General features: G+C 40.0%; 2 protein-coding genes across 2 annotated transcripts; one reads left to right on the forward strand and one right to left on the reverse strand.

The window, feature by feature from the left end:
* Positions 1-3,682: 3,682 nt before the first annotated feature.
* On the reverse strand, positions 3,683-7,199 carry zgc:114119 (Mediator of RNA polymerase II transcription subunit 30-like). Its single transcript, XM_029167552.3, has 5 exons — positions 7,013-7,199; positions 6,172-6,405; positions 5,801-5,959; positions 5,468-5,557; positions 3,683-4,817 (listed from the first exon to the last, which is right to left on the reverse strand). Exons 2-5 carry the CDS (start codon positions 6,391-6,393, stop codon positions 4,722-4,724), a joined length of 567 nt encoding a protein of 188 aa, XP_029023385.1. The 5' UTR covers positions 6,394-6,405; positions 7,013-7,199; the 3' UTR covers positions 3,683-4,721.
* Positions 7,200-10,090: 2,891 nt separating this feature from the next.
* On the forward strand, positions 10,091-11,813 carry LOC114866294 (mucin-13-like). Its single transcript, XM_029168069.2, has 2 exons — positions 10,091-10,204; positions 10,991-11,813. The coding sequence occupies exons 1-2, from the start codon at positions 10,142-10,144 to the stop codon at positions 11,303-11,305; spliced, it is 378 nt and encodes a 125-aa protein (XP_029023902.1). The 5' UTR covers positions 10,091-10,141; the 3' UTR covers positions 11,306-11,813.
* Positions 11,814-12,434: the final 621 nt, after the last annotated feature.

Here is a 12,434-nt window from a genome sequence, read left to right on the forward strand (position 1 = left end):
TGGTCAAAAAAAGGTTTTACTATAATATGAGGTCAATAAAAGGTTTTACTAAACTATGTGGTCAAAAAACGCCTTAGTATAGCATGTGGTCAAAAAAAGCGCCTTAGTATAGTGTGTGGTCAAAAAATGACCTACTGTAGTATAGTGTGTGGTCAAAAAAATACCTTAGTATAGCATGTGGTCAAAAAAAGGTTTTACTATACTATGTGGTCAAAAAACGCCTTAGTATAGCATGTGGTCAAAAAAATTCCTTAGTATAGCATGTGGTCAAAAAAAACGCCTCAGTATAGTGTGTGGTCAAAAAAAGGTTTTACTATACTATGTGGTCAAAAAACGCCTTAGTATAGCATGTGGTCAAAAAAAGGTTTCACTATACTATGTGATCAAAAAAACGCCTTAGTATAGCATGTGGTCAAACTAAGGTTTTACTATACTATGTGGTCAAAAAACGCCTTAGTATAGCATGTGGTCAAAAAAAGGTTTCACTATACTATGTGATCAAAAAAACGCCTTAGTGTAGTGTGTGGTCAAAAAAAGGTTTTACTATACTATGTGGTCAAAAAAACGCCTTAGTATAGCATGTGGTCAAACTAAGGTTTTACTATACTATGTGGTCAAAAAACGCCTTAGTATAGCATGTGGTGAAAAAAATTCCTTAGTATAGCATGTGGTCAAAAAAACGCCTTAGTATAGTGTGTGGTCAAAAAAAGGTTTTACTATACTATGTGGTCAAAAAAACGCCTTAGTATAGCATGTGGTCAAACTAAGGTTTTACTATACTATGTGGTCAAAAAAACGCTTTAGTATAGCATGTGGTCAAAAAACGCCTTAGTATAGAATGTGGTCAAAAAAAGGTTTTACTATACTATGTGATAAAAAAACGCCTTAGTATAGTGTGTGGTCAATAAAAGGTTTTACTATAATATGTGGTCAAAAAAATACCTTAGTATAGCATGTGTTAAAAAAATACTTTAGTATAGCATGTGGTCAAAAAAAGGTTTACTATACTATGTGGTCAAAAAACGCCTTAGTATAGCATGTGGTCAAAAAAATACCTTAGTATAGCATATGGTTAAAAAAAAGGTTTTACTATACTATGTGATCAAAAAAACGCCTTAGTATAGCATGTGGTCAAAAAACGCCTTAGTATAGCATGTGGTCAAAAAAACGCCTTAGTATAGCATGTGGTCAAAAAAATGTTTTACTATACTTTGTTGTCAAAAAAACGCCTTAGTATAGCATGTGGTCAAAAAAATACCTTAGTATAGCGTGTGGTCAAAAAAAGGTTTTACTATACTATGTGTTTAAAACAACGCCTTACTATACTATGTCGTCAAAAAACACGCCTTAGTATAGTATGACTGCAATAACACAGCTTAGCATAGTATGTGGTCATAATATAATATAATATAATATAATATTTTGTTAAAAAATACGCCTTAGGATATTCCTGACATCACGCTATTTATTCAGGGTTCTTTTCACTTCTGATAGCTTTTGCACAATGTCACAGTTCTACTTCAAACACATTACCAATTGATATTTGGTCAGAAAACTGCCTTAGTATAGTGTGTGGTCAAAAAAGAATTTATATACTATTTTAATCGAAAAACATGCCTTAGTATAAGATGTGCTCACAAAAAATGCCTTTATATAACAATTTGTTTAAAAGCACATCTTTAGTCAAAACACTCCTTGGTATAATATGTTGACAAAAAACGCTATAGTATAGTTTGTGGTAAGAAAAAAACATAGTATAGTACTGTATGTGGTCAAAAACACCTCAGTATAGTATGTTATTAGAAAACAGTATGGTATGTATGTAGCACTTCAGTGTAGTGTGTTGTTAAAAAATACTGTAGTATAATATGCCTTAAAAAAACAACAACACAAACAGTATGCCGTGATTAAAAAACAGTGGCCACAAAAATACCTTAGTGTAAAATGTTGTCAAAACAGCCTTTATATCATTTTTTTTCAAAACATTTTTAATTGTATAAAACCACACCTCAAAAAACAAAACAGTGCATTCAATGCATTGTTAGAGTAGCAGTAAAACCAAGAAAGAACAAATATATGCAAACAAATAATGAATAAAAGAAATTAATTATATCCAACTTACAGTGGTTGTATGAGTTTTTGCACATTCCTTCAATTATAGTACTACAACATTGTATTGTTTTTACACACTGAACACTTCTCTCTGTACTGAGCATGTAACAGAGCTGCCTCAAATAGGAAATCCACTCTACTCTTCCTGAGTCTCTTCCTGTCTCTCACACCAGTCCACAAAGTCAGGGATGGCTGCTGTGTGTCTCTGCTTGTTCTCTCTGGATACACAGCAACGATGGCGGTGTCACTATGATGACTGCAGGTGACAGGAGATAAGATACATCTTTATTTGTCATATGTCACAATGTTACAATAGAATCTGTCCTCTGCATTTGACCCGTCCCCCTGGGGGGAGCAGTGGCTGATCACATGGTGCCCAGGGAGCTGGTGTAAAGTGTTTTACATACCTGGGTTTAACTGGTGACCAGTTGTGGGAGTTGTACTTGGACATCTGATGGGTCACGGTCACACAGCCTTGGAAACTGTCTGTCTCTCCAGCTTCCCCCTCAGCAGTGATGGCTGAATGATGTTGAAGGCACAAAAAACTTGCCTTGATCTACTGTGTTATATAGATTATCTATTTATTATATAACAAAACAATACTGTGGATCTTACAGTCATTTTAGTGTGGTTTCACTTAGCAAACAGGCAGAAGGTGGTGCTGATGCTGAAGGACTTCTCTGGCTGGCATCATTGCACAAACTTGAGGAAAGGTATCGATTAAATTGCTAACATAATGCATTGATCATGTGCAGATATCAGTTAGAGTTACTCCCTGAACTTTCAGATCCTTATCTACTCAGTCATCACTAACTAAACCTCTACAGTCATCCTGGATGCTCCATCCCTGGACCTCTCCCCTCTGCTTCCCAGAAGCAGAGTCTGCATTGAATCCTACACGCTTTGGGGTAGATGGGATTTATATTAATCTGACCAGCACAATTCAGCAATAATCATAACTCAATCTTCTGTAAGATCAAAGGTTGGATTTGTTCTAATAAACAGATCACATAACATTCAACACAGACTGGTTTGTTTTTTACATACTAATATTAAATGTTGCATAACAAACATTCAATTTGCTTTGGGTTTTTGTTGTAATGCACCTATTCAAGCTGTGATAAAAAAAAATATTGCATCAAACAGAAAAAGACGATGGGAAGAAAATACTCAAAGCACCTCAAACTCCCATCTGACAGCAAACTTTCCTGGACATGGAGGATAAGACAAGCTAAATTCCTCCCAGGGGAATGAGGTGTCTGGGGAAAAAAAACCCAGACACATGAATGTGTAGATATTCTGGGAGACTGTTTTACAAAGTCATGACACTGGCAAGTAGATGAAGATGCATGAAGGGCTATGATGAGAAAACCACTGTCCCTTAGTGAAAGCGAGGGCTCAATGCAATGCCTTCTGTCTGAAGCTGAATCATCACTGCCCTGCAAGTTCGAGTTTTGTTTTACAGAGTTGTTCCAGGGTTGTTACTGCCTGCCCCAAAAGGTAATAAAAGAAACCATGATTAGCAAAGAAACTCAAGTTTTAACAGCACAGTGAGAAACGACTGGAAACATTCAACAGAAAATAAAAGTGTGATTTATTTTTAGTATTTGATTATAATTCATGTGATGTTGTTTAGTATTTTAAGGCTCTTCGTTCACCTAAAGAATCCTGAAATTCCATAAAAGCAAATATGTTTTAATCGATTTTCTATTTTCTCCAAGAACAACTCGGTTAATGGGATTTTAATTACTACTCCCTCTCTGTGTTTGTGCACTTTAAATACAGCTGATCTGCAGACACACAGCACATCATCCATAACGTTTCATGTTTTACTTTGGAGTCTTATAATAAAGGCAGCCTTGCCAAGAATGTTGAGCTTACAGGTCATCATAGATCTCTAATAAAACCACATCTATGTTCTAAGGTGGAGTCCATAATTTAAAACACACTGATACTAATGATAATCATGTTAACTCCTTTGCACTAAAGGTCAGATATGCTCAAAGCCTCACAGTTTACAAAAATAAATTCACAGAGAAGCAGGTCTCAGCCCCCACAGACTGAAGAGCTGTTCTGTCTAGCTCTGAGGAAGTTAATCTCATTAGAACATGCACACACTGACACTGTGTTACGCACAAAGCACCTGAGATTCACAGCTGCCAAGGGGCTTATCTGACGCCTAAACACAATGTTTTTACAACTGGTAGAGCGTAACGGGCAACTGCTCCTATTATAAACGCAGACAAGTTCTGTTTGTGTTCACCTGAGGCCGTGCAACTTTCAAGTAGATATTTATACAGTATAAAAACACAAGCCATCCCACATTTGACTAAACATGCTAAAGTAACATTGATGAAAACAAATAGAGTTGTCAGCTGCCTTGCTTCTCTTATCTCATTAAACTATTCTCAACATCAGTGGAAGAGATGATGAGTAAACGTGTGAGTAACTGGTCATTGTCAGTTAGTAAATGTCCCAAGAAAGGAGATGCACCACAGTAAAAAAAGAGTCCCATATCCACTTAGTTCACCCAGTGTTTACTTTCATGCAGCCCTGTGCATCTGTGGAAGAATGTCTCTAAAATAAGGTGGATTTAATAGAAAGAAAGGTCATTTCCTGAGGGTCAGCATGGCATTGACGTCCCACAGCAGGTTCCTCATTTGATCCATCAGAATCTTCATCTCCTGGTTCTTCTGGCGGACTTTCTGCATGTGAACCACAAAACAAGCCAACCATCAGTCAAAAAAAGCACCAGAGCCAAAGTTTAAGCATTTCTTACCAAACACACACACACACACACACACACACACACACACACACACACACACACACACACACACACACACACACACACACACACACACACACACACACACACACACACACACACACGATGTAGGTAATAAAGCCAACTTCTCTCCTCTGGTAACAATTTCCTTTCCTGCTTGAAAACATTATTTCACAACTATAAAGCTCTGCTGACGAAATCAAAAACATAAGAAACTGTTTAAGCTGCAGATGATGTATCTACATTCTTTTCACAGCACAGAGGCCACTTAAGCCAATGTCAGTACTGCCACCCAGAGGCTTTTGCAGCAATGTTTACAAATAATAAATCTTTCACACATCATTGCCTATGGGTGTTCTGTTTTTTTAACTTGATAAAATACATTGAGTTCATGTCTGTAGGCGCCCATTTGAATTTTAATATAAAATCATCACAAAGAAATATGAATAAATCATATAGAATAAATATAAATAACAAGACAAGGCACAAGAACATTTACTTTATTCTTGTGCATTTACATTTTTTTATTTTATGACTGATTATGACTGTAAGAAAAAATGAACACACCTCCAGAACCTCTTTTCTCTCTTGATTGACAGCAGGACTGCATAGGTCAGCTCTGACAGAAACCAGCTCTTCTCCAACATATGGCACAAGCTGTGGACGTATAAAACATACATCATTAAAGAGACTTTTCTCTTTAATACAGAGAATTAAAGGAAAAGTATACTAAACATACTGACAATACTCAGTAATAATAATAATAATAATAATAATAATAATAATAATAATAATACCTATTAAATTTAAATAAGCAGTGTTAGAGCGGACAACAACACAGGCATTTCAGACTCAAACTGCTTCTAAACTAAACTAAGAAGAAATTGACCACTTTCTAACCTCAGCTGGTCCCTCCTGCAGGTCAGAGGTCATCTCCACACAGCGTTCATACAGGAGCCGGAGCTTTCGGAAGAGCAACGTGAGCTGCCGAAGGTGTTCCTGGAGCTTCCCGAAGCGGTCCTGATACATGGCTTGGCTTTGAGTCACACCATTTGGAAGCTACAAATTAAAACATTAATTTACATGTGGTGCACATTTGTCTGGTACAGATGTGTAATGTGCAGACAAAAGTTCAGGTAGTAGTTCCTATGAGAATCACAAAGGGCTACAAAACATAAGTAATTCAGTCAACAATGACTCTTCAGGGACTTCATTTCAATGAAATTATTATTTATAGCTAACTGAGAGTCAAAGACACAGGTGTTCAGTACCTGAGTGGCACGTGTGATTTGGAAGATCTCCATAGTGCGAGTAACGATGTCCTGGACAGTTTCCTGTCCAATCCGACAGAGGAAAACTGGGGAGATCTCCTTCAGGGCTCCCTGTGGGGGCATGGCCTGCTGGCCTTGAGCTGGTGCAGAGATGGGGGGCAGGTGGGGCTGCTGAGGAGGCATCCCAGCCATCCCTGGCTTTGGAGGTAAGGAAGCTGCCATCACTACACAAACCTAAAGAAAAGGGAACCGAAAGCTATTAATACAGAAGACCTCACAACATGCTGCCATCTAATATCACAATGGCTCTTTTCAGATATGGTAATATATAAATAAAATTAAATACATTTACATTAATGTAGTGACTGTTTGATAGTAAAAGACCTGAAAATTCCCTTTGCTTCTTCATAAACATAGATGAGCTGTGTAACACTACTTCTTAATTCCAGGCGCTTGCTTTCTATCATAGCTCCTGAAAAGCATTTTTAACCTACTAGTACTTCATCCCAAATATCTGCTAATAAACCTTTCCAACTAAACCTCAATCGACTATTGGTTCCTGCTTCACTGGAGTGTTTACTGTTACTGTATGTTAAAAAAGCACGTTAATCAGTAAATCCATTTTATTACGCCGCCTGTTTAAACATTAGATACATACGCTACGCGAGGTTTAAAACGTTTACGCATCCGTGCAGTGATACGTTTATATGTAATTAACACAGCATCCCTGACGAAGCTAATCTGTTTGGCTGCACAAGCTAACGTTAGCACCATGAAGTCCTAGCTAGCTAGCTAGCTAGCTACCTAACAAAGTGCCATAATGCATTACATAACTGCTTACCTAGTTTAGCAGAGCTCTTATTGTGGGTGTTGTCCAAACGTCCGAGGGCTTGTTAAAGCGGTCTAAAGTTTTATGAATCTTTTTACTATTCTGTAAAACTCATGATGCCTCATCTCCACTGCCTTGTCTAGCACAGCTTAGCGCCTTATTGCGTTTACTGCCTCACTTCCGGTCAGACGCGGACACGTTTCCCGCCACCAGATGGCGACAGAACAGCTAATGTACAAACACAAACAAGACGAGTGTAAATAAATGTTAAATTCATATAAGCAAGCCTTATTTTATAGACTTTTAAAGTGATTTAATTTTTTTTCTCCACGAGTTTGTGGTTTTTGCATTGAACTATTACTCACATTACCCACAATAAATGCACATGATAATAAAAGTCCTTTAAAGCCAAACAAAGGTCATATGAGTCAGGATTCTTTGCCTATCGGTCCTATCAGTCCAGTCTGGTCAGTAACTTGTGTTCACCCGCCTCCTGTATTTGTTTTAGTCAGTGTCTGACTTTATCCGTGGTTTACATAAGTTCCAAGGTTGACGGGTTGTTTAAGGAAGTGCGTCCATTCTCCAGGTGATGTGGTCCAATGTTTAAAAGGCCCTTTGCTAAACAAAATGAGCATAATTAAACAGTCAGTGTTGTGCTAATAACTGATTATGAACACATGTGTATTTGTGTTCAAATAAATCTGGGCATGTTTGCATATATTTGCAGAATGGATTGAATGGAGCATTGAGCAAAGTAGTAGACAAAACCGTGCCTTGAGGCAGAGCTGCTTTACTTCCCTCTCACCTGCAACCTGCTTTAACCCTCAACAAGAGGGTTAAAGCAGGACTGCCTCGTCCTTTGGGTCGTAGTTTGATATCTTTCATAAATGTTGTGTGTGCTTTTTAAGTGTCCCGAGGTAAATTTGGTTTGCGCTCAGCCGTTGGACAGTGAGGTCACAGGAACAAACAGCAAGAGACAGAGCGAAGCATGAGGAATTGACGTTTACGCTGTGACCTCATATTTAGATTAGATTTTTTCACTGTTCACAGCATCAGGTCCTTTAGTGGTCGCTCTAAAGAAACAAGGATTTTCCCAGCTGGTTTTTTTTACAGCATTCTTTTACAGACATGTTTGATTTACAGGCATAGAACAGATGACAACTGTTTACATTACTGTTCAGAGAGCATATCTTTTTTGCATGTTTGAAATAACACCACTTTAAAATAAAGACGACTCTGCAACAACATTTCTGTTGCTCATTTCACAAGTTACAGCGATCTTCGAAAATACTGGGTACAAGGCATTTGTGAAGATTCAGTGAAAATGCTGGAATATTCAGAACGTTTGATGATTTTAAATCATAGCACATGATTTGGCAAATTAAGGCAAATCTGTGGCTCGTTTGTTGGTCACCTGCATGTGCTACACACATAAAACTGATAGTTTCCATAAATGAATTAACATCAATCAACTAATTTGCTTTCATTTGATTTTGAACCTATTTGTAGGTTCAAAATGAAACCTTTTTTTCTCATGTCATACGTTGAAGCACGAATTGGCAGATGTAAATGATAAATATGCTGCATTGATGGAATCAATGGATTGTGACGTCCAGAGGTTGTAAAAGTGTCATTACAATCAGATAAGCCCGATCCGGAACAGACAAAAAGTTTCCTTAATGACTTTCTGCTAACATCTCAAGTGGCAATGGAAAAAAACACAATGGTGACATACTCTGCTTCTGTTAAAGCGTTATCCAGTAGCACGAATGGCCCAGGAAACAGACATTAAACTATCTGTGACCGGGAAGAGCAGCTGATAAAGCTCCACAAAGAGCTGAGTGTGACCTTAGCCGTTTACAGGAACATGTTTGTTTCCCTCTAAAGGCTCTGGTTTTAATTTTACATGTACATTACAACAGTATGAGCGATACATGCCGTTTACTGTATATATCACATAGGCTGCCTTCAGTATTAATAGTAATTTTTTGTATAATGTATAATATGTTTTGTATAATCTTAACCTTGAAATGACTTTTCACACACTTTAGGTTCCTGATGAGAACTGTAACATCTGAAGAATGCGGACCATCGGTTAACTATAAACTGATACGAGAGGGATCGTCTGTTTGCGTTTCAATAACTAGGAACAGGGCGGTTTACAGGACAATACACCGGCGACTATAAAGATTTATCTCCATCAGCCTCAACATTCAAACCACACAAAGCCATTCAGTTTCAGTGTAAGTGAAACACTGTTGAAGCCTAAAACTGGAAGCACGTGTCCAGCAGACACGGCGCTGATCCAAAATGTCACCGGCCGTTTATACTACACTCGTTTGACGCCATCGCGTTATGGCCTTGTTTGCATAGAAAGCGATAAGATGCCTCAAGTATTTGTCTAAACTCTGTATCTAAAGTAAATATCACAATGTACATCTCTGCTGGGTTCAGGTGAACTTTACTGTGTCCAAACCTCTGTTTTCACTTATCGCAAGATTTTTGTTGGTACGAAGAAAATGTGAAACTCAAAACAAGTTCAGTATTATCAAAGGAGGTGGATGTTTTCTGGTTTCCATGGATACCGTGCATTCCACTTTTACTGTATTTGAATGAGCTTCTGGACCTGAGCTCGGGTGAAAGTGAAAAGTTAAACACCAGGAGTAAACAGAACAGTTCAACACATCACTATATCAGACCACTCAAGTCACGTGAGACTGATAATAAATAAAAGCTCTAAAGGACATTTTAACCTTAAGCATTTATCAAAAAGAAACCATCAACAGTGCACATTATTCTACTCTAGTGACTCTACCTGGTACCAATACAGTGAAGCTTGTTATAGTTTCTATGTACATAGATTCCTGATGCAATGAGAAAGGTGAAGCTTCAGTCTCCAGTGGAGGATTGATCCACTCGATATCCATCTCCTGCATCATCATCAGCTCAGGTGGGGCGGGCGCCAAAGTTCAGTGCATGTTTTCTTTTTGGCTCAGCTACAGTAACTGTTATCAGTATCTGCGTTATGGAAAGCTGGGGCGGGTGTGTGTGTGTGTGTGTGTGTGTGGGGGGGGGGGGGGGGGTCATATATAAGGACACGCAGAAAGGAGCAGACAGCCCTAAAGAACATCTGAAGCCGAGATGAAGAACGCGGGGATGCTGGTGGTCTGGGTGTGCCTGGCCTTCGCACTGGGCAGAACCGAGGTAAGGGAACCCGTCCAGGTGGAAGCACACAGCAGATTTGGGGGATTTCAAATGAAAAGCACATCTGCGTTGTGTTTTTCTAGCAGAAGCGTGGTTACATTCAAAGCAGCCGGAGTTCAAAGGAAACATTTAAATGCGTCTAGGCAAATGAAGGCAGATGAAGAACTTCAAGAAAGCACAGTTTTCCTCGTCCGCACTTCCAGCTGCTTTTGACAAGACTGAAAATTATACAGTTAAAATTGCATCAGTTTTAAATGAACTTTTAAAACCTGTCACTGACGCGACAAAACATTTTCTTCTTACAAAACATCAAATGAGTTCATGAATTTGGGTCAAGTGACTTTGTATCATTTCCTCTTATAACTAACAGTCACGAAACTGGTTTAAATTACACTTTTCATTATTTAAATGATGACAATGAAGACTTTACACCAACTGGTGGACAGATATTTCATGTACACAGCAGAAGCGTGGGTAAAAATGACTGGTCACAGATGCTGGGGCTCAAAGTGTAAACACTTTATCTGCAGGTGCGTTACAGCTGGGAACACAAAACGCACAAAGTGTTAGAGGAAGAGAAGAATTCTATAAAGTCTGAATTTAAAGTGTTTAAACCCAAATTACAGCAGCATTGTTTTCAAATGCTAGGCAGGATTTCATTGTGTTGTTGCTGTTTTAGTCTTATTGTATCTGGATGCACCACTGCTCAAATTGCAGATAACTAAAGTGGATGCACGTAGACTCAAGCGTGTGTCGTAACGTGAAGGCAATGTGTTTCCTCTACAGGGACAGAACACAACCACTGAATCAAGCTCCACAGGGGTCAGCGGCAGCACGGAGTCGCCCGGTACCACCGGTACCAGCGGGCCCACGGCGCAGCCCGGCAGCTCCACCCGTGGGAGCGACGCCGGCTCCTCCCAGAACACGGCTGCCGGCACCGCGTCCAGCGGAGGCGCTCCGTCCTCCGCGTCCGCGGCCCCCGGCACCACCAGCAACGCTGGCACGACCACGACCACGTCCGGAGCAGCGCGCGCGGCCCCGTTGGGGCTCCGCGGCCACATCCTGCTGCCCGTCACCCTCCTGCTCTACGCGGCGCATTGACAGCACGCCCCCCGTTACAGCTGCTGTTCTCTGCCGCCCACGCTATGAAGTGCTGCGTCAGCACTGAGCGCTCGGCCGCTTTGGGCCTAGACGGCTTCACGGGACGTACGAGAACCCCAAACGTCCTAGTGCAAACATCAAAATGCTCAGCAGGAGAGGATTAAAGGTGAAGGAGCCTCAGTTCTGCTAAAACCCTGCTTCTGGCAGACTCATGGTTGTTGCCTATTTGCATTTAGGCAGATATTCAATTTTATTCAAACAGCACATTCAAATGCCGGCTGTATGTTCGGAGCCACCTTTAATGGCTCGTTTGCTTTATGTCCTTGTTTATGTGAATATTGCAAAGTGATGTATGTCACAGCACGAAGTACATAGAGCGCCTGAGCAGCGTGTTGTATGTGCACATATGTGACGCTGATTAACAATGGTTGAAGGATGATGACTATTTGTTGCTGTTTTAATAATAATAATGAAATAATAATTAATAAAACACATCATTTACACATGATCTGTGCTGTGTCTGGCTTTTAAATGGACAGATACATTTTTACAAGGCTCTTCGCTGAACAGCACAGCAGAGACCGGGCCTCTCTCAGCTCTGGGCCCGGTGAGGTTTTGCATGTGCGGTCCATCATCTGGGTGGAGTAGAGAGGTATCGGGTGAATAATCTGAACAGCCTTTAAAAGTCCAGCCTGTGGGAAACACAGCACAGCTGCTGAGGATCCCGGCGAGGCTCCGTCTGTCCGCTGCCGTCTCCAGCAGGAGGAAACCAGCTCGCGTCCAAAATGAAGCTCCTCGTCCTGGGCTTGTTTTTACTGCCTCTGCTGGGGCTTGTGTGCTCACAGGTAAAACCATTCTTCACTTTAAGAAGGCGACATAAAAATCACGTCACGTATTTAGCAAATCCGACAGAGCTGAGTCTGATTTGTTGTGGTGAAAAGGATTTAACGAATATATTAATCTGATATTTAAATGTCTCTTCAGTGTTTCACATTTTATAACACTGTCACATGTACTAATGTGTTTTTTTACTCTTCTGGGTCCAGTCCAAATCCAACAATACCACCTCCTCCAACTCCACGACCGCAGCTTCTCCCGTCGCCACCATGCTCATGTCCACGGCCCCCAG

This window comes from Betta splendens, chromosome 11 (assembly GCF_900634795.4).
Source record: "Betta splendens chromosome 11, fBetSpl5.4, whole genome shotgun sequence".
NCBI classification, from domain to species: domain Eukaryota; kingdom Metazoa; phylum Chordata; class Actinopteri; order Anabantiformes; family Osphronemidae; genus Betta; species Betta splendens.

What these genes read in the sequence shown, in the direction of transcription:
- zgc:114119 (XM_029167552.3), bottom strand. Translation starts at nt 6,393, where the DNA reads ATGGCAGCTTCCTTACCTCCAAAGCCAGGGATGGCTGGGATGCCTCCT. An exon ending in TGCAGGAGGGACCAGCTGAG is followed by an intron (nt 5,558 to 5,800) that starts GTTAGAAAGTGG and finishes ATACGTCCACAG; the next exon opens with CTTGTGCCATATGTTGGAGA. An exon ending in AGAGAAAAGAGGTTCTGGAG is followed by an intron (nt 4,818 to 5,467) that starts GTGTGTTCATTT and finishes GTTCACATGCAG; the next exon opens with AAAGTCCGCCAGAAGAACCA.
- LOC114866294 (XM_029168069.2), top strand. Translation starts at nt 10,142, where the DNA reads ATGAAGAACGCGGGGATGCTGGTGGTCTGGGTGTGCCTGGCCTTCGCA. An exon ending in TCGCACTGGGCAGAACCGAG is followed by an intron (nt 10,205 to 10,990) that starts GTAAGGGAACCC and finishes TTTCCTCTACAG; the next exon opens with GGACAGAACACAACCACTGA.